At 32.6% G+C, this 26585-nt stretch overlaps 1 protein-coding gene across 2 annotated transcripts in view; it reads left to right on the forward strand.

Annotated features, from left to right (window-relative positions):
* Positions 1-26585, forward strand: part of NCAM2 (neural cell adhesion molecule 2) — a 515517-nt gene that overhangs the window by 454843 nt on the left and 34089 nt on the right. The window contains exons 13-16 of one of the 2 annotated variants that reach the window (XM_038581268.1): positions 2614-2733; positions 6781-6902; positions 17220-17400; positions 23788-25823. In XM_038581268.1, coding sequence (XP_038437196.1) covers positions 2614-2733; positions 6781-6902; positions 17220-17400; positions 23788-23894 — 530 coding nt within the window. In that variant the 3' untranslated portion in view covers positions 23895-25823. Of the gene's footprint in view, positions 1-2613; positions 2734-6780; positions 6903-17219; positions 17401-23787; positions 25824-26585 lie in introns of those variants that run through there. The other variant, XM_038581267.1, reaches the window with a different exon arrangement.

The following is a 26585-nucleotide window of genomic DNA, read 5'->3' on the forward strand; positions in this document are numbered from 1 at the left end:
TGATTTTAAAGCATGCATCACAACAGTGTCTTGCAAGAGTTTGTGTAGTCAAACTAATACCTGTACGAGTCTTCTATGTCCCTATGCTACATTAAGTCATTCTCCAGTAGGGTAAAGGAAATGGCAATCAAACACTGACTGTTCCATGACAACACGTTGAACATTGACTAGTCTGTGAAAGTATTGATTGTCCAAAGGCATTTTTATTACAAGCCCTGACGAACAAATATGTTCGTCGTTATAAAGCTTTGAAAATCTCTGCAGAATAGTAAGCCTATTTCGTATTGGCTTTAAATTTGTTATATTTATTTACTGGGAAAATTGGTAAGATATGATGACTTTTAAGCTCTTGAATTCCTTGTTATACTAACCTTGAATGGAAGCTTTCTTTCAAGGACAGTAGGATTCCAACTTCTCAGCATTTTAGCTTTCTAACTTTTCATTTTATTTCCTCCTCCCTTTCCATAATCTGCATGATCTAATTCACTAACCTCTCAATTGTAGCTATTTATTTTTCTTGGACTGATGTTATATATTCACTGATTTCAGGTCACCAACCAACTGGATTTGGGTTTCTTGAAAAAGCTCACAGGTTGTTAGCTTGTCAGCAACAGTTGGATTCAAGATACAATAAACAGTTGTATTCTCATTTATCCTTATGGCTTATAAAAAGTCAGATATCCCTTCCCATCAGTTCTTTCCCACATGACCTCCTGTAACTTTGACACCAAGTACTATAATCTGAGGTTTTGACAAAGCAATGGAAACTCCAAAACAAGATCAGTTTTTGTTTTTGTTTTTTTACTTACAAATTTATTTTTTTTATTGGTGTTCAATTTGCCAACATATAGAATAACACCCAGTGCTCATCCCCTCAAGTGCCCCCCTCAGTGCCCGTCACCTAGTCACCCCCACCCCCCACCCACTTCCCCTTCCACCACCCCTAGTTCGTTTCCCAGAGTTAGGAGTCTTTCATGTTCTATCTCCCTTTCTGATATTTCCCACTCATTTTTTCTCCTTTCCCCTTTATTCCCTTTCACTATTTTTTATATTCCCCAAATGAATGAGACCATATAATGTTTGTCCTTCTCCGATTGACTTCTTTCACTCAGCATAATACCCTCCAGTTCCGTCCATGTCGAAGCAAATGGTGGGTATTTGTCGTTTCTAATGGCTGAGTAGATCAGTTTTATTACAATGTAGAGAAACAGAAATACGAATGTCAATTTTACCAATTGGAAATATATCCTTTCTGCTGGTCTTAGAACATCTGTCCTGTATTAAATAAGGTTTGGTTGATGTCTTTTTCTTTTTTTGCCATTAAGAATTATCTGTCACATATGATAGAATATATCAGATACATATTATATATATATAATTTTTATATATTTTAATTCTGCATTTTAAACAAAAAATATCTTTACTGTGCATTCAGCAACTTTTTTCTTTTCTGTAGTTTAATAAGTGATTCAGTGAGATTAAATAATTATAATAAAAAAGCTAAAGAGATGTCATGATAATGAATATTAGGGAAAAAAGGAAACAAGGAAATATCAAAACAAATTCATTAAGTATATTCATAAAATGTGGAATGAAATATATCATCTAAAATCTATAATTAGTTTTCAGAAATATGTTAATAAATAATGTATATCAGCTTCACTCATGGTTGATATAAAGCAGTATTTGTACAGATATGTTCCTGGTTATCTATGATTTAAGCTTTTTTCACGATTGATTATATCTTCTATTATGAATTGGTCATTTTACTTAGAGTTATTGTATAAGCCAGATATAATTTCTTTGTGATTGTTTTTGAAGGCGTTGCCACTTCCACTGGTAAATTTTTGCACTACTTAGCAAAAGCAGTAAGACAGCTATGAAATTTTGTTGGCTTCCTCAGAGGAATTTGTAAGGATATATTTTAAAGCTGCAATTGTACCCAGAATTCTTTGGCAAATGGAAGAGATTGGCATGACCCAAGAAACATTTCTAATAACTTTTTTGGATTCTCTCTTATTGGTGTCTTGTTGAATCCAGGTCTGATAAAGTATAGAATTAAGAAATTCAGAGAGAAAATACAAGAGGTGACAACTTTCAAAATAGCACTAAAAATAATTTGACTTAATTTGATTTGATATTTTCAAATAAATGATCTACTTTGGTTGTAGAGTCAGCTTTGTGACACTTTTCTGACATGAGTTGAACACCTTATACTGGAGGCCAGAATTCTGTGTACTTAATTCTACATCTTATGAAGTCCCATAGAAATAATCAATTTAAAGTAGATAGAATATTTGGAATGCAAACAGTAAGGATGTTTTGCTTAGCTCACTCTTATTTCTTGAATACATTGTGAATGTAAGAATCATAAAAGAAGCTACTAATTTTCTTCTTTGGAAGTTATTGCATAGAATTAGAAAACTAAATGAAATAGAAATGAAAGGGGAGTGTTCACAAATCATTCTCTTTTTATATATATTTCCTATTTTTTCAGGTATTTTCTGGAAAGATTTACAGTGAAATTGTTTACTTAGCTTTGTAATAGATCAATTTGTTTACTTATTTAAATATATTAACCATACACACATATATTTTTTTTTCTTCTTCTAGCAATGGTTGTTTTGAGCAACCTAGAACCAAATACAACTTATGAAATCAGGGTTGCAGCAGTAAATGGAAAAGGGCAAGGAGACTACAGTAAAATAGAAATCTTCCAGACATTACCAGTTCGTAAGTAGTCATCTCTGTTTTGCTCTCTTTCACTATTCTCTTCACTAGCAAATTGAAGGGATCTTGAAATGCAGAGAGGTGTTTCAACACTTTGGGGAAGTGAATTATGTCTTTGGTGAAGTAGTTTCTGAACATGGTGGCATCTGAGATTTATAAAAATAACTTTTCTCTGGAACAAAGGCAAAAAGGAAAAGGTGCACTATGATACAGTAAAACTGCCCTCAGGAAATTTTCCTCATCAGGAAGGTATCCTATTCATTTATAGCCTGATTAATTGGATTATATTGCTCAGACCATAGTCTGTGAGAAAGTAAAAATAGTGACTTTGTAATATGTCCAATATTCCATTCTTTTGATGAGACATGACTACTGCCTTTATCCCCCATAAAGGGCCCATTTAGGCTGTAAGTGTGAGAGAATGACACCACTGAATTAATCCATTATCATGGTGACTGCAGGGATCCCTGGGTGGCGCAGCGGTTTGGCGCCTGCCTTTGGCCCAGGGCGCGATCCTGGAGACCCGGGATCGAATCCCACATCGGGCTTCCGGTGCATGGAGCCTGCTTCTCCCTCTGCCTATGTCTCTGCCTCTCTCTCTTTCTCTCTCTGTGACTATCATAAATAAATAAAAATTAAAAAAAAAGAATAAATAAATATCATGGTGACTGCAGAAGATTAACTATTGTATCCTTATCCCCACTACTATCCTTTTTCAGGATATTGTAAATCAATTGAGTTATATAATGCAAAGATAAATTTGAAAAGACCTCTGTTTCCTTTATGCTTAATAAATTATTTGAAAATGTGAGAAATTTGTCTGTGACTCAACAAATGCTATTGCAAAATCTATGTATCACCCTGCTTCTTATATACACCTAATTTGACAAAATGGCCACAATAAATCATCTTACTCTAATTAGTGACCTACTCTTGGTTTTCATAAAATCTGTCAGATGTCTCATTTTTTCCATTTCCAATGCCTATGTCTTTTTCAGTCCCTCCCTATTTTCTCTCCAGGATGACTGCTGGTACATCTTGACTCACAACCGTACTTTCAGACTAAAATAATTCTAGAGCAACTTTACACAAATTTAAGCAAATCTGTCCCTTCTTTACTTAGAATCCTCAACATCAGCCTTCACCTTCACACCTTCTGTGCACACACACATTTGCCTGCCTTTCCTCCTCTTACCCCTTCCTCTGGCCATAGTGCTCTGGGCATCAGTAGGTGAAAATCAAGTTTGATCCAGCTGTATTCCCTTTCCAATGTGCTGTGCATTCTGTCTTGATTCCTCTCTCCTGGTCACTGCACATCAGCCTCCAAACAGGGACCAGTAAGACCCTGACTAACCACTCCAACTTCTCAACTTCTCCTCCTTCAACTCAGCATGATTCCCTTCCTTCATACCTAGAACACCCTCCTAGGTGTTTCTAACATAAAACCCCTCTCCTTTACTATTTTTTCATCTTTCCTTTTTTAAATTCTAATGCTTCTGGGATGCCTGGGTGGCTAAGCGGCTGAGCCTCACCTCTGGCTCAGGACGTGATCCCAGAGTCCCGGGATCGAGTTCCATATCCAGCTCCCTGCATAGGGGGCCTGCTTCTCCCCCTGCCTGTGTCTCTGCTTCTCTCTCTGTGTGTCTTTCATAAATAAATAAATAAATAAATAAATAAATAAATAAATAAATAAATAAACAAACAAACTTAAAAAATCTTTTTAAATAAAATAAATTCTAACACTTTTAATTTCTTAGTGTACTGACTGCAGTTGACTTGCAGACTTCTGTCCTAGACATTGAGACTTTAAGGGCCAGGTCTTAGTGTTTTGAATAGTAAATATATATTTTAGTTGCTTCGCAAGATTTTTTTTTTAATTTACTTATTTAAGAGAGAGAGAGAGAGAGAGAATCCAAGTGTATGGAGGGGCAGGAGGAGAGTTCTATGCTGAACATGGAGTCCATGACAGGCTCCATCCCACCACCCTGAGATCATGACCTAAACCAAAACTGAGATTCAGATGCTTAACTGACTGAGCCACCCAAATGCCCAGTAGCTGCTTCTCATGATTTTTTTGAAGTTTAAATGAGATGGTATATGCCAAGTACTTAATATGACATAACTATCCATTATTACTTCATTATTATTTATATTATTACTCTTGTATAAACATTCCATTAAACTGCTAATGGAAACCTTATTTTGATCAATTCCTTTTTGATAGCATTTACATTTGTTTGGAACTTTGTTTTCTTTTCAAGAAATAACAACTGTAATGGAATCACAATTTTAGAATATTGTAAAGGTTAAATGTAGACATAAATATTTTAAATATATATATTAAAACATTTGTGACTGAAAATACAGTTCCTACTGTATAATTATTGTCTCAAAATGCTATTGTCAAAATAATATGATTACAGTATTATTAAATGAATTCATGCTATACAGCATACATTCTAAAATTTAATTTATAAATTATACTAAACTGAATATAAAATTCATTTTACAATACTTAAATTTTCCATAATCTCTTAAGTCTTTTAAAGAAATTATTGTACCAGTTTTTACAGACATTTTAATTCACTTATTGAAAATATGTTACATTGAATACAGATTGTATTATATCATAATATCTGAACACTAATTAATTTTAGCAAAATCACTCCAAAATACCTCTATTTACTTTGTTTCTATATGGCTCTAGTATGCTAGGCTGCTTTATTTTTTATTTGCACATCAACATATTCTACTGGCATATTTCTTTAATGATATGCCTTTTCTCAAATAAACTTCTCACTTCATAGGTTTATAAACACCATATTAAGAAAAGATAACCTGCTGAGAAAAAAAAAAACAGATCCCCCAAGTTTGGATACATAAAATCCTCTTCAACTCTATTCTGTTTACTTTGTCTTAACATTCCTCTGAGTAGACCCATACTACCAGTTTCTGGAACCTTGCAAACTAAAGCATGTCCTTAGAAAGTTCCTTAGTATTGCTATATTCCTATCTATATGAATTGGAGGAATTAAAGGTAGAGAATGCCAGCACATGCCAAAGGACATCACATAAGTGACACGCAGCAAATAGTTCCCATTCCAAGTTGCTAAGCAGTGATGGTATCTTTCACATAGAAAACTCTTACATTCCACTAGATCCCTATTCAGGTTAAACATATAAGCATCTTTGTTATAAGACCACCTCCATGGGAAGAAAAACATCAAAGGCAAGTATGTTCATGATGTTAAAAGAAAAAAAAAACATATTGGAACACATGTCTATCAATTGGATACAACAAAATTTCTGTAATTCAAATCTACATCTAGTTAAAAAATACTCAGTATGGAGTGCCTGGATGGCTCAGTTGGTTAAGCGTCCAACTTGTGGTTTCAGCTCAGGTCATGATCTCAGAGTAAAGAGATTGAGCCCCATATCAGGTTTCATGCTCAGCATGGATTCTGCTCGAGATTTTGTCTTTCCATCTCCCTCTGCTCCTCCTCCTTCTCACATGTTCTCTCGTCCCCTCTCTCTTTTCTTTTCTCTCTCTCTCTTTCCCTAAAAATAAATAGATAAATCTTAAGAAAATACTCATTAAAGCAATATGTAATTGCTAAGCCATTATCTTTCTTGGGAAGTATGTATTCTTTATAGTTTGATAACTTAATATGTTTGTATTAATACATATGTACACAATGTAAACCAAAATTACATTATTAAATATGATTGCTCACTATTAATAACACAAGAAAAAAATTTACATTTGTATAATGCAGTAATATTCTCAGAACTTTTGCATATCAATTTGAATAATATTTTGATTCTCAGGTGTCACAATTTTGTCATGACACTTTTAGATTTATCTAGATTTATGAATGTTGCTGTTTCTTGAATGGGGAGAAAGGACCAGAGGTTTTATCACACCAAAGGGTAAATTCAGGATCACATCATGTTTTTTTATTACATGACATTGTTCTCTTTATTAGAATGCAGTTTCTCCAGGTGTCTGAGGTGTGTGTAAACATCAAGAATGTTGTTTTGCTTATTAAGGTGAACCAAGTCCTCCATCCATACATGGGCAGCCAAGCAGTGGGAAGAGCTTTAAACTCAGTATCACCAAGCAGGATGATGGAGGAGCCCCTATTTTGGAATACATTGTGAAGTATAGAAGTGTAAGTACCTTTTTATTATAATCTTTGTACAGTGTTTCCAAATTGCATTAAATTTGCATTAAATTCATAAGCATATTAGGTGTTGATGTATATTAAATAGTAATGATCAACAGTTCTCATAGAAATTCAACTGCTAATTGTCCATTGCTGAAATTCATCATTATAAATTGTGAAATACTTGTCTTTTGAGTCTGTGTGAAAAATCATTATAAATTGTGAAATACTTGTCTTTCGTATCCGTGTGAAAAATCTCAGCATTAATCATGCAAATCATGCCATGTATTCAACTTGTGCTTTCTAAACTTCACATTTCAGAAGTGAAGTAACATTTCCTTGTTTTTCTGACAAGTTTAACAGGACATTTCACCTTCCATTCTGCTTGATGTTAGTAGCTTCAAGCTAAGCCCCTCTTCTCAATTTAGTTATTGTATCAAAAATGTTTTATTTTTATTTTTATGAATTATTAAATTATTAGTACCTTAACTTTATTAGGTATATGATATTAATAATTTCATTAAAAACAAATTATTCTCATCAACATTTAATAAAGAATGGCCACATTGAACTTGTGGAAGAAGGATTAGTTTTTTTTAAGTTTAATTAGCACTAGCTAATATGGAATTTTGGACAGCTAAGAACTCCTTTGGAACTTATACATGTAGGGGTGAAGGACATCTGCTTGTAGAGTGATGAAGAAAATGACCCAGTGGATTTTGCCTTTGGCTGAAAATTATGTCAAGAGCCACTAAAAGTGACTTCTCTTAACTTTGTAGTAAGTGCCATCGAATATTTGTGTCTATTGTGGAATATATTAAAAGTGAAATGAAATTTTAAATTAAATTTTATAATGTTTATTTATTAACATTTATGATTATCCGTGTCATACAGTGTCAATTTTAAGTTTATATTTGCTGGACACCTCATAATACTTTCTAAGTTTATTATATTTTAGCAAATATATATTTTAGCAAATTATACCAAGTAATTGCTCCTTAATAGTCTATAAATGATTTTCAGCTGTTTCCCACAAATTCATAATTTTGTAAATTGTAGTATTTTTTAATTCAAACATCTAAGTTTTAAAGTTTAGTAAAAAAAAGAGTTCAGTTTTATTTAGAAGTTTGATATTGAATAGCATACTTAAAATTATTAATTTTAGACATCAGTCTTTTAAATTTAAAATTAATATCCCCTTCCGGGACCTTTTTGTTGCAGGTTTCATGCTGGGAATGATGAGCAGCTGTGGGTATTTTGTGGCTAATTGTCTATGAAGGTTTCATGCCTCTACCCCAAAATGGCTCTGAATGGCTCACCAGTCTTTCTATGAATTTGATGGTTTCATGCTACTCAAGCCAGGTTTCATGGCCATTCTTATTTGACCATCTGGAAACTCTTTGGAAGGGAAAGAGTCCTAAAGGTCATAGGCCTGAGCAGAATCATGAATTAAACGGGGGGAACAGACCTCAGTGCAGATTGTGGCCTACCATTGGACAGAATTTTTGGCACAAAATACAGGTGGATGATAGGAATTCATAGGCAACTCCAATAAAATCCCATTTTTAAACTGAGCTACAATGAGGAGTTATAAAAATACATCTAAAATTTGCTATGAATATAATTTGTACCTAAAATTAAAAGTGATGTTTGACTTATCCTTTCTAAAGAGTTTGATACTGGAATTAATACCAATGCTATGTTGAATTCAACCAGAATCATTTATTTCAACTGATGATAGCAAGTATTTATTATTTCCTATTGTATCTTTTCTTCATATACTAATGGCTTTTATTAATGCAGCATTATATTTTAGGAATGTATGACTTTTTCATCTTATAAAATCAGGCATCCATAATATTTTTCTTCATGTCTTTCATCTTTAGCACGTTGGCTTTTATCTTCATGTAGATTATCTTGTGTTTTAAGACAGTGGATTCACATCCACATTCCAAATGTAGAGAAGGTAAAAAGCACAAAAGAATAATAGGCTATTTTTGTCTTTCTTTTCTAGCAATACAGTACAAATTTTCCAAAAACTCCACTGAGCAAAATTAAAATTATGTCCCATTAGACAAATAGTTCTCAAGACTGTCACTAAATGAAAAATCGTTAGTTGGGAGTTAGGTCAACTAAATAATAGGGTCTGGGATCTGCCACAAATTGTTAAAATAATTATCTTTATTGTCACAACAACTGTCTTAGTCCACTAGGGCTACCAAAACAAAATACCATAGTTGGCATAAGCAACAGAAATCTGCTGTCTCACAGTTCTGGAGGTTAGAATTCCAAGATCAAGGTGCCAGCAGATTTGGTTTCTTCTGAGGCCTCCCTCTTTGCCTTCTTCCTGTCATGACCTTTTGTTTGTATACATACATCCCTGACCGCTCTTCATCTTCTTATAAAAATATCAGTCATAAGTGTTCCATCCAAATAACCTCCTTACAGACATATATCCTAATAAAGTCACACTGGAATTTAGGGATTTAATATATGAATGGGGGAGGGACACAAGTCAGTCCATAACAAGTTATCAGTCATGAATCCTGTGTATCTGAAAGGACTCACTATTGGCATTTTAAATATAATAGTGAGCCCTCCAGATATCTACCCCCTATTACAGAATGTTTAGTATCCCTGCCCTCACTCACTATATTACCAGTTGTGTCCTTGATCATTATTGAACCCAAAAATGTCCCCTAGAATAGCACTGCATCTGTTTAGAACCAATTATATTCACAAAATGGGGGGGAAATGGCATTTTAGATATTCAAGGGGAAATTATAAATATTATAATAATTTATTTTATCATTTTATTATCTATTTTTAGTATTTATTATTTTAATTAATTAATAATACAAGCCATTTAATATGCTGCCAAATTAATTTTTATTTGTTTTACATGGATTAGAATTAATGTCTTATGCAAAGTTTTGTGTGAAACATATGGATACAAGTAAGTTAAAGTGTTAAGTATAATAGATTCAAAAACATGGAGTAATTCAAATTTCCATAAAGATGATGTAAATATTTTTTACATAATTGTAACTTTCATTCTTTTTCCCTTCTCTCCCCCTCCCCCCAAAAATAGGGGGGGAGGGGAAGCCCTAATAGCAAGGGAGCTCTATTTTGCCTATTTACTCAACATCTATGTTTACTCTACCAGTAAAAAGTTTTACTCTCTTTTCAATTCCATCTTACTTCTGCCTTGCCATACCTCTCCTCTTCATTTCCAATCCCCAGCCCTTTCTAACTTGAAAAAGTGCTGAAGGATTTGTTTTTAAATGCCATAATGAAAATAATTGGTTGCATAATTAACGCATAGCTACAAATGACTGATAATCAATTAGTGTGTTAGTACTCTTAGAACTAATAGCATTTTAGATGGAACACTGTTGTAGTAGCAGAATTTTCGGCTCCTATGGCAAGATTTATAAAAGTAATTCATCTCCATCCTTTGTACTTCATGCAAGGCATTCTACTCTTGGATACTATAAATATAAGTATACACATAAACGTAAACCATTAATTAAACATTCAGTGAAGGGAAGTGGGAGACATAGTTATGGGATACATAAGTCATTGGAATAAAACACATAGCATAAGGAATTGACATAATATCATTGCCTGTAGTCCACAATATTGTAATAGGGATGTGAAATACCTGGACAGATGGTAGCTACACTTGTGATGCGCAGAGCACAATGTATAAACTTGTTGAATCACTACTTTGTACACCTGAAGCTAAGGTAACATTGTGTGTCACCTATACTAAAAAAAATTGATACCTTTTAATACTTTCTAATGGGCAAACTGTACCCTACACAATATGGGTGACTTAGTGGGCATGGGGAGCAGATATCAGAACATAAGACTTTATAATCTAAACATTAGTTTTGCAGCAGTAAGTGTTGAATTGAAATACGCTTACGGAGATTGTATCGACCCCTCAACCACTCTCCCATCTCACTTCAAATGACCAGCTTAGCTCTGTACATCCAAAATACAGCCATTCTGACCCACTTTATCTTTACCATATCATTTATGGTATGTCTTCTACTTAAACACATCAACATTATGTCCATATTTCTGTTTATTTTTCTTTCCCTTCCTTCTCTGCCTCCTTCATCCTACAAACATCATGCTCTGCAGGTCTAATTAGGAAATTCCATGATTCAATGTAAGTTCAATTAAGGTGGTCAAACAGTAGCAGATCTTGGGAAGGAATAACTTTCTCCACATATTCTTTCTCAATTGATTACTTCATCACATTTAAAAATTTGCATTTTAAGATTTGGTAGCTAGATATTCATGGCAGCATTTGCCTTGATATTTGCACTTGTATAGAAATAGTAAACTATTTCAAAAACGTTTTTAATCATCTCTTCTCTTTGTATGATTACAAGCCCCTTCATCTATTAGTTTCTCAAACTGGATGAATTCCACAGTGGAGTAAACTACAACTGAAAAACTTGAAAAAATATTTAGCTATATGCAATGTATTTTTTTAATTGTATGACCTCCATGGAAGGAAGTAGAGGAATTCAGAAAGTAAACATTATAAGGATTTTAATCTTGATTGCCTCTTTGACCCTATCTTTCAATTTCTCCATGTGCATGGGACTGTATATTTAGGAACACATGGGAACACATCTAGGAACAACAAAACTAAGCTAATATATTCCTAGTGTGAATGTTGACTGCTAGCAGACATTGAATCTAAGTATGAAACCTGGATTTCACCAGAATGAGGATAAGACAAATCATATCCTAATATAGAGAATGTGTAACTCAATATAGACCAGGAACAACATACTATTCCATGTTATCTTATAGTAGATAGAGTACATGATTTTGTTCAGTTACACATTACGAAGACAGAATTTATGAGATCAGAACTAGAGTAGTAAAAGAATTAGATGTCTCTATGGATTCTTTGTGAAAATTAATGTCTGTAACAGTAAGTCAGTAGGATTAAACCATGTATTTGGAGAATAGACAAGCTTATTAATTTCAAAATGTATATGGAAAAATGAAAGAAATTATTTTATGAACAGAATATTTTACACCTACTTTGTGTTGTAGAGTCAATGTAACTGCATATAATTTAATAAATAGCTTTTTACATGCTTCCATAAGTTTTTCACTGTTTTCTCCCAGATTTGATGATAGCTGTGGGATCATAACTATCACTTAGTGTTGGCACATTAAATAAGTTTCCTGAGCTGAGAAGGACTAAAAAAAATTAGTTGCTTAAAATCAATTGTGAAGAAGGTACTTTAGGGACTAGCAACAGTGCTCTAGCATACGTTTCTGAGTCTTAATTGACCTTCTTAAGCTACTTGGAGTCTCTGGAAGGTGTATCTCAATAGCCATAGGAAAAGAAAATTTTTAAAAGGATATTAAAATGATACCTACGTAAAATTGAGTTCTTGTTGTTGAGATAACTTATTTTCTAATTAATTATTAATGATAATAACCTATTTTCTGATTTTCTTGTATTTAGGTGGGTATACTGAAATTTATTTAAAGCCATCAGTATAGTTTTGAAGCATTTTCAAGTAATAACTATGGCCATTAAACAATCCTAAGCTTTTTAGGATTTTTCCTTTGCACCTAGTGAAAAGGATAAGTTTTATTCATTCTCGTATTGATATCTTCAAAAAGACTTTGTTGTCTGAATGAATAAAGCCATCAAAGAATCAATGAATGAATCAGTCTGTGTTGAATAATTGTAAGTAATTATATAATTAGATTAACAAATATAAGAAATAATGCAAGAGGAAAAAACACTTGCATTGGGTGAATTTTTATGGGTTTCGAGAAAACAAAGTGATTAATAGGAAAAATTACATTTTAGTTTTCCCTAAAGAGATATGTGAGTGATGGAGACTAGGAGTAGGTTAAGTAAGATCCAGTTTACAACATTTTATCAAGCTTCAGGAAATGGAATAAAGGCAATTTGAATCAGTTATGACAATAGAAAAAAGGAAATTAGAATTTGCATCAACTGTGCTGATTCAGTTAGAAAGAAAGAAAGTAGAATTTGAAACTTTACTAAAATCCTCCAAATGTTATACCTTTTCAAATCACAATTGTGTGTGTGTTTGTGTGTATTTGTGTGTGTGTGCATGCATGCACGGGCGTGTGTTTGTGTATGTAATTGCCAGGTTACCTCTCCTATAATCAGAGTAATAAATGGAGCTGTAGGAGATTCTGGGATGATTCTTACAAAAGATCATACAAATAGTGAGTAGCTGAACCATGCTACCAGGTAATCCAGGAAGCAGAAACTGCCTTTCATGGAAACACAAAATCTTAAAGCTTAACACATTGGAGGAATGTCTGGGTGGCTCAGCGGTTGAGCATCTGTCTTCCACTCAAGTCATGATCCCGGGGTCCTGAGATTGAGTCCCACACCAGGCTCCCCATAGGGACCCTTCTCTGTCTCTCTCTGTCTCTCTCTGTCTGTCTCTCCCTCTCTCTCTCACGTGCATGCAAGCACTGTCACTCTCTCTCTCTGTGTCTCATGAATAAATAAAATCTTAAAAACAAAGCATAACACATGAGATTCACAAGAACCTTAAAATTCATCTACTTAGTACAAGCACATTGCCTCTCCTGTCCTCTGCTGATTCTACTTTCATTTAAGATGATATTGACCATATATTCTCTGACACTTGCAAAAGGATTAGTGAATTACTTCTTATAAATAAATGCAGTCAGCAAGTCCTCTGCAAATAAAACCAACACACCCTTTATCTCCTCTCAGCTTTCCTCCCTAGACAGATGATAGCAAGTATTTCCCCACATGCTGATATTATGATTTCAAAATAACTATTAAGGAGAAATCTTAATTGTCATTTGGCCCTGCTGTCTATTTTCTGAGAAAAAGGATTGCTTAAGAGAAGCTATATCAAAGCAAAATGGCCATTTTTCTTTTAGTAGCTGCCCTTCAACATTAATTGGCTTATTAATAATAGCCCTATTCAGCAAATCATCTCATTAAGTTACCTAGGGGAACATTTTGCAACTAGATTATCTTAAATCATTCCCTAGGCATTTAAATTCTGTAAATTAGGCACTCTACAGATGCATAATTGAGATTTTGATACCTAGGGGAGTATTTGGTAACACCCACTTTAATTTTTTTCCCTATTCCCCAGGAACAGCAATTAAAGGATTAAAAAAGCCTCCTTGTCTAATATTGAATGGAAAATGAAATTGACTTAAATGGGGGGAGATATTAGGACTCCCTTTGGTTCCTTATGCCATCAGTCCAGCTACCTAAAATGATGGAGGGGTTTTTAATTTATCATACTAAGAGCTTCAGCAATTAAGAGTTAAATGATAGGTATTTCAGAAGAGACTATCTACATGTCTTATGCTTGTCAGGAAGTATCACTTCAAATGCTCAGTTCCCAGAAATACTATTTTTGGAGGATTATGTGAAGGACATGAAGTGTCTCCATCACTATGAAGAATAAATTTTATCCTGGGATAATCCAGACCTCAGCTGTTGGCTCATTTTCTGGCTCTTTTACCCGCATCTCTATTCAGATCCAAAGCAAAACTCAACTCTGGATTTTCATCAAGATATTCATTCTCAGCTGACACGTTGTGTTTTGGCGACAGACAGGCAGACAGAAAAGATATTCATTCTCACCAAGCACTTCATAGTTACTTAGAACTTATGGAATTATTAGGGTAAAAAGAAGGCCACAAGGGCAGCTCTTTCCTGCTCTATGTACCCCTTGTCTTTATCTAACCTTTCAACTCTCCTATTTCTCACCCATTCCTTCCTATAGATGTGTATGTGTATACACAGTATAGAACATATCAGATATTTATGTTACATAGATTTTATTGTGTCTATGTATGTGTTTATATATGTGTCACACATACACACATATATAGACACAATATATATGTCTATACACACACAGTCCTCTACAAATAATAAAACCACTAAAATCTATACATACACATATGTATACACATATGCATATAATATGTCCTCTAATGTCATTTTTGAATAAATATTTTAAGGGTTCTTTTTGGTCCATATCTATAGCATTTTTACATTTACTGAAAACAATAAGCCTATAGTGTGTATCTTACTATCTCCCAGTGTTCATGCACCTTTGTGAGATTTTCATCATTGCGCTTATGTTTGCGTCTAAACCACTGTGAAAGAATCACACTTTTTTGTTAAGTTAGGACAAATGAAAAATGGCACTGGAGTTTATTATTTCCAAAGAGGATGATGTCACCTCCCTAGAAGAAACATTCCTAGCCCTGGGATTTAATATTAAGTTTCCCTGTTTCATGCTCCCAGAGCATTCTTGGTTTTTCAAAGAGCTCATGTCTTTCTTCTCACTTGATGTGAACTCCAAGATGAGCATATTCTACGTGTGTTGTTCACTACTGTGTTCATAGTTCTAGAACAGGCCCTCTACCCAGTAAAGGTAGAATGAATAGTTGATGGATGGATTGATAAGGAATGAAGGTGGTGGGAAAATCATGGCTGTTTGGCACAGCTGTCCCAAGCATTTCAAAAGCATGCCTAACCTCCTTTCTTAGACTTACTAGTCATGTAGTGATGTAGGCAAGTTACAAGCATTCTGGTCCAAATTATTTGTTTTTCCACTGGTCTCTTCAGTATTCCTCATATTACCTTAAAATAGCAATGGACAACAATGTATTAACTTAATCCATTTATAAGCTTCAAAAAGCAAAGGAAATGTCTCTTGTTTATATGGCTAACTTTAAGTGCTTTTCCAGAACTCATGGATTCATTAGGGGTACTAATATCTTTAGTTTTAGATGAATTATCAAAATAGCCTGATGCTTTTGTAATAAAAGTTCTATATAACCAAAAATAATTAAGTAGGAAGATAGAGTAATAGTATGGCATCAAATTAATAACGTCTTCTTGTCTCCTTTTAATGAGCACTTCATGTTTGTAGCACCATCAATTTAATGCAATCATGCATTTAACTTCCATAATTTCATTTCAGAGAATAAATCCTCAATTTTTACCATAAATGCTGAAAACATTGTTATGCTTTATAGCCAAAGAAACATTGTAAAATATTGGCTCAACATAAAGTAATACTGGGCTGAGCTCTGAAGTTAAAAAGGATTCATCTGTCTGCCCTTTATCTGTCTATCTACCTACCTAAATCTATCTATCTATCTATGTATCTATCTATCTATCTATCTATCCATCTATCTATCTATCTATCGCCAGGCTCTAATTTACTTATAATTATATCTCTGGGAAATTGAGTTTTGCAGTTTCAGTGATAATTTATTAAATACATCATTCCAGAAAAATATTATTTTATTTTCATACAGTTATTATGGAAATAAGTTCTCCTTAATAATGGCTGTCATTTGTTAAGTGCTTATGATTCCTAAGGCCCTGGACGACCCAAAGTACTTGGTTTTCCTCATTGTTCCCTCATGAAAGCTGACAGATGCAACTGTTACTATCATTTCTATAATAGAAACAAGGCATTGAGGTTGAGGAACTTACCAGTGTTTAAATGGTTAACATGGCACAGCCAAATGTTCACATTATTTAGGATAGTTTGTCACTAAATTGTATAGATTTATTTTTCTGTGTTAATTGTAATCATAGTATATTTTTGAAATAGAGGGTAATTATAAAACACGTTCTAAAGCCTTTATTTTAGAATCAGGATTTAAGTGTAGGTGTCCAAGGACAGCATACCATATTTTATTTTCTGATGCTAATAACATTTTTAACAGGTAATAATATTTCTTACATATTATTTTATTATGACTCTAAAACATCAGAGTAATAAAAATTTAAATCTATAAAAAATATCCAGCCTCCATTTGCAAGACATTGTATCTCCCCCCACACCACCTCAAACCTTAAACAGTAGTCTCTGGCAATTATTTTAATGGATATACTAGACTTTTTCTGTAAATCATGTCTTATTTTTTCTGCACACATGACTATTAATAATTGAAAAATGGCCAAACAGTAAAATTATACCTGTGAAATAAAAATAAAGATATTAATGAGGGTGAATCATCAACCACTGAATTATCAGGAATTAATTAGGAAATCATTGTTTGGCTAAAATTTTAAAAATATTACATATATTATAGAAAATTCTTAGAAATGACTTCATTGATAAAGCAACTTTATCAACTTTCTGTAGATGATAAATATCTTTTTTCACTATTAATAAACCACTTTTTCTATCTGAAGATAAATTATTGTTTTTTTTTAAATTACAACTTTAGTATATGGGTATTTACAAAATATTTGTATTGCCTCTACAGAAAGATAAAGAAGATCAGTGGCTAGAGAAAAAAGTCCAAGGAAATAAAGACCACATTATTTTGGAGCATCTACAGTGGACAATGGGGTATGAAGTTCAAATTACAGCTGCCAATAGATTGGGATATTCAGAACCAACAGTCTATGAGTTCAGCATGCCACCAAAACCGAACATTATTAAAGGTAAGCAAAACTATATGCTTTCTTAGGCTGGCAATAAAAACGATATCATCTTTTTTTATAACTCCTCTGGATTTTTTCTTAATATTGAAAACATAATTTTATAGAAGAAAAGTGTAAATTCCAAGTTCTAATCATGATTATTGTGACATGTCTTACTCAAGATTTCTCAAGTCATTCTTGTCATGAAGTATCAGTTAACTTGTAAATACACGCTGACAATTTTGGTGAAGTGATGGAGATAGGATAAACGGTGGGGGTGGGGGGGTGGAAGGTAAGAGTGAAGTGTCAAAAGTCAACATGAAAGATTTCTGATGAGACCAAAAAATCTTTTGCAAAGAAGACAACTTTTCTACCAAACACATGGAGGCTGGTCCTTCACTTTTGGAAAAATGTGGTCAAAGATAACGATAAGCCCATCCATGACTAATCAAGCAAGTTGATTTTGGAAAGATAGACTCAAACACACAATGAGGCAGAAAGGGCCACAGACATAGCCTTAGAAAAAAAATTAATTAGAGTTAAAGGAGGCTCGCAATGTTGCAGGACACCCTACATCCATATTCACAGCACACTAGTGGATTCTACCTTTATTAAGTAACAATGCTTGCATCATTATATGCTTGTGATATGATCAAAGTCCACAGAGGGATGTTAACATTTTTTTCAGATACATGCTGTAGAGGTAAAGATGCAAGAATTTTCCTGATTTATAGTCATATTTGACTCTGTGATTGTCACATGGATCATATTTTAACATCTATCGTTCTTTTAAATATAATATGTAATATTTACTGGGAAATTTTAAACATACATGTATGAATATATATAATATACATATGCTCTTCATATGCATATATGTAGACATGAGAGCAGCATATTCGTAAGCATGGCTTATTGGAGTCATATGAGAGTATCAGTATTGTTACATAACATTTTTGAAACTGGGTTAAAAATAAAGTTTGTCAGTTCAGTCATGCTCTTTAACCCTCTTGTAACTTCAAATTGATATTAATATCATTATAATGAGCTTGTGATCCGTATATCTTCTCTTTCAAATTGAAAGGATTTTTATATAGTTAATCTTCCTATTAAAAAATAATTATTATTGGTTATGTGGTTTAAAAGTAATTGATATTTTGACTTTGCATTATTAATATTAATTAAGTGCTTCCAATTATCATTTGAAATTAGGAAGTTGGGAGCATCTAGAACTAATATTGATATAATATCATTTTTAAAAATTTATGAACTAAAAAAAAAAAAAAAAAAAAAAAAAAAAAAAAAAAAAAAAAAAAAAAAGAAAAAAAAAAATAAAATAAAAATTTATGAACTACTTTTGCATTTATTATCTCATTATTTAATTCATATATCTCTGACTCTGAATTGAACAAGGAAAAGTTATACTCACTTTACAGATATAAATTTGGGGGTTAAGGGATCTGTTCAAGATCAGAGCTACTTTAGTCATATGACGAATCCAGTACCCTTATAAGATGATACACCTAACCAAGAATAATGGTTGAATACACTGTCAGGTTCATTGCCTTGGTGACTTTGAAACATTGGTAACTACTTCTACAATTACAATGTTTTATATTTGTAGTAATTATCCTCTATACAAATATCTGCAGCATGATATAAATATGATTCTAAATCTGAGTTAAAATCTTCAAAGGATGATCGCAACAGTGTACTCTATTTCCTAAATCTTTAATTTAGCTAATATGTTTGGAGGAAATAATTATTTTTATTGAGATAAAAATTAATATTGTATGAAGTTAGAAGACAACATTTTAATGACATTTTATAGGTAACACAGAAACTGTAAAAAAATAGATTTTATGCAGGTTACTTTATGTTATACTTTCAGAGTCCCTGCTATTTTCAAAAAAATTGTTAATAAAAGCCAAAAATAAGTATAGAAAAAAGGATAAATAAATAAGAATATATGTATATACATATATGCATACATATATAGATACATATAATTACATACATACATATATATACCTAAGATATATTATGATACATTTACTATAAAAAAATATTTTGTTTCAATTTCAAAATCAATTTGTGGGAAGTACCTGGAAGAAAAATGGAAAAATTATGGTTTATAGTTTCAGCTTTGCTTTTGTTACTTAATTTCTCTTGATATGCTTTTTCTTATCTCTGAGTTAGTTCTTCTGGATCTGCAATGTTAAGATTCATTCATTTGTTCCAGATATTTATTGGGATCTTGCTTTGTGACAAGGACGGAGATGAGTAGAGAGGAATGACCTGTGAAAAATACAGAGCTGGCCTCTGTCCTCAAAGATTTTACAATCTCCTAGGGAAGATAGACATAAAACCAGAGTTAGAATAACCACCAAATAATTACAACTAGGAGATGTGCTGGTACTGTATGCTGCCATGAGGGGGGTTGGCATTTGCACCTAACTTGGGGTGATAGAGTGGGGGTAGGGAGGGGTTCTCGTAGAAAGTGCCTTCCCAAAAGAAACTTACTGGAAATGAGCCTTCCAGGGAAAGTGTCATATATAGAAGAAGCCTTTAAGGAAGAGAAAAAAAGTTGATCTGCTTTAAGAACTTTAAAAAACATGGCCAAAGAGAACCTGGAGATATGTGAACAGAGATAAAAGATAGAGAGGGATATAATCCAAGGTCTTCTGAAAACTGCATAAACAATCATAAGAGAGTACTCACTTCAGCAGCACATATACTAAAAAAAACAATCTTAAGGGAGATCTTAAACGCAATAAGAACTCATTTCAAGCAAGGACATTATATGAGTAGATAGGCATTACCGACAGATTGATCTTACTCATATGGGTAAAAGGAAGAGATGGATGAACAAGAACACTTAAAAGAAAGTGATAGTGGTAGAAAAAGAAAACCATGAATAAATTCTGGACATAGTATAATGTAGGTTAACCTTAAATGTGTAACAGATCAAATTCAGTAGATATTGATGACTTTTGCGTCTCCTGCTTGGAGGTTGGAACAATGTTGGCATCATCTCTCAGGATAAAGAATTTGAGGAGCAGGATTTGGAGAATAGGATCAAACATAAGATCAGTGTGTTATTCACTAAGTTTGAAATGTCAAGTAGTAGTTATATGTGTGCATTAAGATAAGAAGACTATCATAGACTGGAAACATACATTATGATGTTAATACTAATTGAATGGTATCTGAAGCCTGAGTGAGGATAACAATTACACGATGAATAGTGCCTAAGTTCTATGAAAAGGAGTCAATGTCTGAAATACTCGAAGATATCTCCCTGGTACCTAGAAGGGTGACTGGCACAACATATATGTCAAGGAGTACTTCTTGGGATTACTGAGTAGAGAAGAACTGAGCCCAAAAGGAATTAAAATAATATAAGAAAGAGCAAACCACATCCCTCCCATGAGAATAAGATGTTGTAGAGGTCCTGTAAAAAGAGACGACTGTAGTATCTTGGAAGTTAAGAGAGAGTCATCTTTCAAAAAGAGAAGCTGTAAATCGCATTTGCCACTTTAGATGCTGCTGAGAGGTCAGTGGAACTCAATTGAAAGAGATGTGAAGTGTCCTTCGTACAAACAACTTTGCTGAAGTGGCTGAGAGAGAAATTAGGTAGGAGTGGAATGAGGATTTATGTGAGGTTAGGGAGGTTTAGACTCCATGTTTATTTAATGCTTTTAAGAAGCTTCGCTATGAAGGTGAGCAGAGTTTAAAAAAAGAAAAACAGTGTCAGAAGGACTTTTAGGATGAAAAAAGCTGGAGTCTGTTTCACAGCTGATGAAGCAGATCATGCAGTCAAGGAGAAGTCAGAAAAAGCTATCTGAGAAGGTAGGAGAAAGAATTTCTCCTCTCTAAACTGTGCAGCTGATGCAGAGCAATAACAGCTTCCTGAAAAGGGGAAAGAAGAAGAAAAGATTAATTTATCTATAAAAATGTCACAAGATGATGTCTAATTAACTATAGCCACCAACTTGAATCCTGAATCCACTGGCTGCAAAAGCCTTGTGGAAAGCCACATTAAAGATGTGCCTTTATAGTTTAAGAATTGTTCGGTTTAGCTCCAGAAGGTTTCTCTGGGCAATTTTAAAGGCTGTGAAGAGAGATGGTGAGTTTGGGAGTCTTTATGCCAGCAGAATCCGATAGAGTTAAAATTATGTATTGGTAAATAAGGAAAATGATCTGCATGTGCCTTCACCAAAATTACTCTTGTAGCTGTACGATTTCTTATACCATTTTAAAGTAAATATTATAAATTCAAACTCATATCTGAAATATGTTATCTATAATAAACTAGCAGACCTTAAGTCTTTCTATCCAGTTTTAGAAGATGTGAACTTTCCAAGTTAATTTAGTTTTAATTCATTTTTGGTAGCAGGCATTGCACACTGTCTAAATAAGTTTATGGACTTTTGAATTTAAAAAGTCATTGCTCATGTGCATTCAATATATTTAACTTTTGTAAGCAACAGGCTAAATGTAAAGTACACATACTTGTTGGACTGAAGAACTATTTTTTAACATTATGCTCACCTTCTGTTTATATATATTATATTGATAATAATGGCCTTTCTACATATATAAATTAGTGGATATCACACTTCTCCATAGTGTATTATCCTAACTTAAAAAGTACTTTGTGATGAATAGTATTTTCTCATTTTCACTTATTAAACATGTGTTTACTTTGAAAGATGTGTTTCTTGATTTACATAGAAATAGGGTGCAAAATAACAATCTTGTTCCTTTTTGGAATATTCACACAGCATAATGCTGTCTCTTTTTATTTATGACCAATGAGAATATTCAAATGTTATGACTCGTTCTTATAAAATGATTACAAATCTATAGGAGGAGAGTCTGATAAAATGACATTTATGGATTCATTCTATAATCTCTCTGATTAAAAATACTCCTAACTTGGTGGAATGAATATAATCTAATGTTTTAAAAAATCCTTTAAAAATAAATGCATAAAATAAAAAATCCTTGATGATTTTATGTATTTCAATTTATTTGAAAAACATTTCCCACCATTTCTTTTGGTTTGTGACATGTTTAATACTGTTTCTTTTAATCAAAAAGAGGGAACTTTTTTCTTTTAATATTGTTCCCTTTTTCTGCTTTTGTTACTATGAATTGAACACATGTCTAATTTTAGCACTATCAATATAATTTGGGAAGAAAGAATTCCATTCATACATTGTTAAGATCTGATGATAAAATAATTCTACCATCTGAATTCAAGCATGTAATACATCTCTGAGAGTTCCTCAAATTTAAGAAGATAACAAATAAATTATATAATCACCATCACTAAATATATTGCTACAAATTTTAGGTCTTTTCTTTTCGTGTTTTCATGGTTTTTTTGATTATACCTCTAATGAACTGTAGAGGAAAATTATCTTGATGACGCTCAGTCTAGTTCCAAGAAACCTAGTATAACTCAACATAAACAAAAACAACTCATTCAAGTGCATGGCCAATACTAAAATGTCTTCTTAAAGTTTAATTTATGATCTGTTTGGAATATAAATAAGAGAAATTTTAAAACAATGGTGAACTTGAAGTTTATTTAATTGGCGAAAACTTCTTTTTAACTATCTGGAAATCTCAAAGCTAAATGTTAATACTACACCCAAAGCAATATTTCTTTGAAGCATGTAATGAAAAAATAAACCTATATTTTTATGCTTTTTTTTAATTTTTAAAGAGATTATTTTTAAAGAGATACAATAACATATGTCTAGAGTTTGCCTTTGGTCTGTTGGGCCAGTGCTCCTTGCTCTTCTATTCTTATGGCAAATTTTCATTGTGTGAAATGTAATTTTCACTGCTATTTCTTGGTAGTTTTATTCACTGTTAAAAATCTACTTTTATTAAATGTTTTTTCTAAGATAAAATGGCAGCTAAAAGTACTATCAGTAAACACTGCAGAATGTGACGAGCTCAAATTAACAGTAGCAATGTGAATTTACCAGTAGCCCAGTGATATGACAGCTGCCTGCCTCCTGGCTCATAAGTTACATCTTCATTAGAGAATAATTAAGATGCTTATATTAAATAATCAAAGACAGAACTATTGTCTGGTTTATGTGAAATAAGAATAACTAATATCATGGCTCAGATATGTTTTTAATATGTGACAGCTATTTAGAAATGTTCTATACCGATTTTAGCCATTCTTTGTCTTGTATCAATGTAATTTTTTTGTAGGTAATGTGTAACGGCTTTGTGTAAATCTTGCATTAATTATTCTCTTTTTTTTTTCTTTCCTACTGTCACTTTTTTCCTTTTCTTTACTTTCATGTTTGTAACCCTACTCTTTTCTTCCTTAATTATTTTATTCTTACTCTATTTTCAAAAACAATTTCCGTCATGCAGATAAATGCTGTGAAGCGAATAAAGGCGAAAATGGAAGCCAGTCATGGCAGCTGAATGCTGCTGGGTTTTCTTTCATTATAGCCATAAGTTTGTCTTGGATGTTTTAATGTTGTTGTAATATATTTCCTTTTATGCCTTGCAAGTTTACAAGACTAATCGGGAATTCTGATAAAAGATTTTCTATGGTCCAACTAATTATGCATGTATTTTCACCCATGAACAATTAGCCTATTTTCCTTTCCGCAAATTGTCAATCTTTAAAGTAGATAATTTGTCAGAAAATCACTGAAAGAAAGAGAATCAGGAATGTTTCTTCCAGGATACAGTTCACTGCATAACTTGCTTCGTTCTAAAGTTTCCTTTAATTTCTAAGGTTGACCTTGTTAAATATCATGTCACTTTTACTTGAAACATAAGCATTTGCTGCATCTAATCTTCTTTCATTTGATTATTTTGCAAATATAATTCAATATCCATGACCATACACTGTATAAATAGTAATTTTATTATGTAGAATTGTGGATCTTTTATATTGGTTTTCATTGTTACTCTTTCAAATGTAAGTTTCTAACTTCATGGACATTTATAAAATTTCATGGTGTTTACCATTTATATAGAACATAAACCTGGTAACTTTTATTATATTAGATGTGTATCCCTACTGTGCTGCCTATTTTTCTTTTATTGACCTAAAATGCCATAGGAATAAAGTGAAAGTGTTTCCTCTTTTAAATTTGAACACCAATTTAAAATATCCAGACTTTTCATTAAGTGAAAATATATCTCTGCAAATATCCCAAAGTAAATAATAAATTAATTTTGAATGTGTTTAAAAAGTTGCACCCTGTTCACTGGTTATGGATTGTGCTGTGAGCTGGCATCAAAAATTGATGTTGTAACAACATATACGTATACTTATTTTTCACATCTTTCTGGACATGTAAGAGTCAATATCTTTGCAAGGACCAGAGACAGAAGTAAATAATTTAGCTACTACTTGCAAGAAGATGAAACTGAGTTCCATTTTTCAAAGGAACCTGGATTTGAGGGAGTATCATGAGTAATGATTTCAGTTTTCACATTTTCATGCATTATAAAATAAGAAGTGTTTTGTGCTTTTCACTCCCAACCACACCCTAGTAAATGATCTTACTACTCATTCTGGATAATTAGAAAGCAATCAGATTTACATATGTGCGCAAAAGTGACCATACTAATATGGTAAATCATATTATTGGATTCTAGGCTTTGAGAATCACTCATCAAAAACTATTTACTTTTTTGCATGAAGGTATTCTCTTACTCTTTCAAAAAACTAGCTATAGGATCCTATTATGTAAGATCTAAGGCTAGACTTCTCTTTAGTAGTCTATCTTCTTTATCTTTTCTAAACTCTGCAGTGCACTGCTGTCTTTCTTTCTTCTTACCTAGCAATAACCCATCCACAGATTAAACATACTTCTGCCTCCTTCCCTTCTCTTCTGCTGACACAAAGGAACTTCCAGACTTTAGTATGAAAATCTAACCTGCTTATGGGGAATGTTCTATTTTTAAAATCACCATAGCCAACTTTTTGTTTTTTATTAAAGAACTAATTATAAGTGCATATAATATTCAAGGATATCTGTGCTTATAAAAGATATGTAGACTTATTGGTTACTAATATGTAGAAAGTGTTGGGAAAAAAGTTTCAATAACTCTTCCAGGAACAATTTTTCTGTTCACTATAACCTGACTGGATCTTTCCAATAAGATAAATGCTTCTTCAAGAAAGTCATGTAGAAATTATTTTGACATAGTATATGATAGCAAAATATTCTTAAGAACATGGAATAGGTCTCCTATAAGATAACATAGTTGATTTTTTAAATTTAATATTCTATGACTTAAGGTTACCAACAGTGATATGAAGAAGACTCGAAATCAGGTTTATATGATACCTAAAATAATATTTTGACAGTTGATAAAATAATCTAAAATTAAACTTTTATTCTCACAGAATTACATTTAATAAATTCAGCATTTAGTTTTTTTTTTTAAAGATTTTATTTATTTATTCCTGAGAGACAGAAAGAGAGACAAAGACAAAGGCAGAGGGAAAAGCAGGCTCCTGCAGGGAGCCAGATGAAGGACTCCAACCCAGGACCCTGGGATCATGACTTAAGCCAGAGGCAGATGCTCAACCTATGAACCACCCAGGAACCCTTCATTTAGTTTTTATAAACATCTAAGTACAGATCAGGTTTTTAATCCTGAAATTAATGAGCAACCTTTCATTTGACCAAATGTTTATGCTTAGAAGACGTTATTTTACAGTTCTGAGAAATGCATACATTCTTGAAAATAGATCCTTAGATATCTTAAAATACAGGCTCTGTGCTTTGGTTTATTTCCACAAGAAATAGGAAAGCACAAAACTCTGAACAGTATAGCTATAGCATTTCAATAAACAAAACCTTAGGGATTGTAAATTACCATCTCTGATTTAAAAAAATAATAATAAAGTGTAAGTGTTGCTAAGTTATCTTTTTTATAATCTGAGTTTTAGTCTTTAGTCTATATGCAACCATGTAATTTGACAGTGCTTTTTAGTCTAATTAGTATCTGCCTATAAGTCTAAGTGAATGTGAATATTGGTAAGCAAAACATAAAAATTCAGCTTATTTTATGTCTCTCCCTCATATTACCCAATGATTTTTTTTCATCCAATAGATTTTTAAATAAAATGCTGTGTCTGAAATGTATAAAATATGAACTTGTGTGTTAAGGTGAGTTTTATGTTAATCATTACATTTAAT

This window comes from Canis lupus, chromosome 31 (genome assembly GCF_011100685.1).
Source record: "Canis lupus familiaris isolate Mischka breed German Shepherd chromosome 31, alternate assembly UU_Cfam_GSD_1.0, whole genome shotgun sequence".
Classification (NCBI taxonomy): Eukaryota; Metazoa; Chordata; class Mammalia; order Carnivora; family Canidae; genus Canis; species Canis lupus.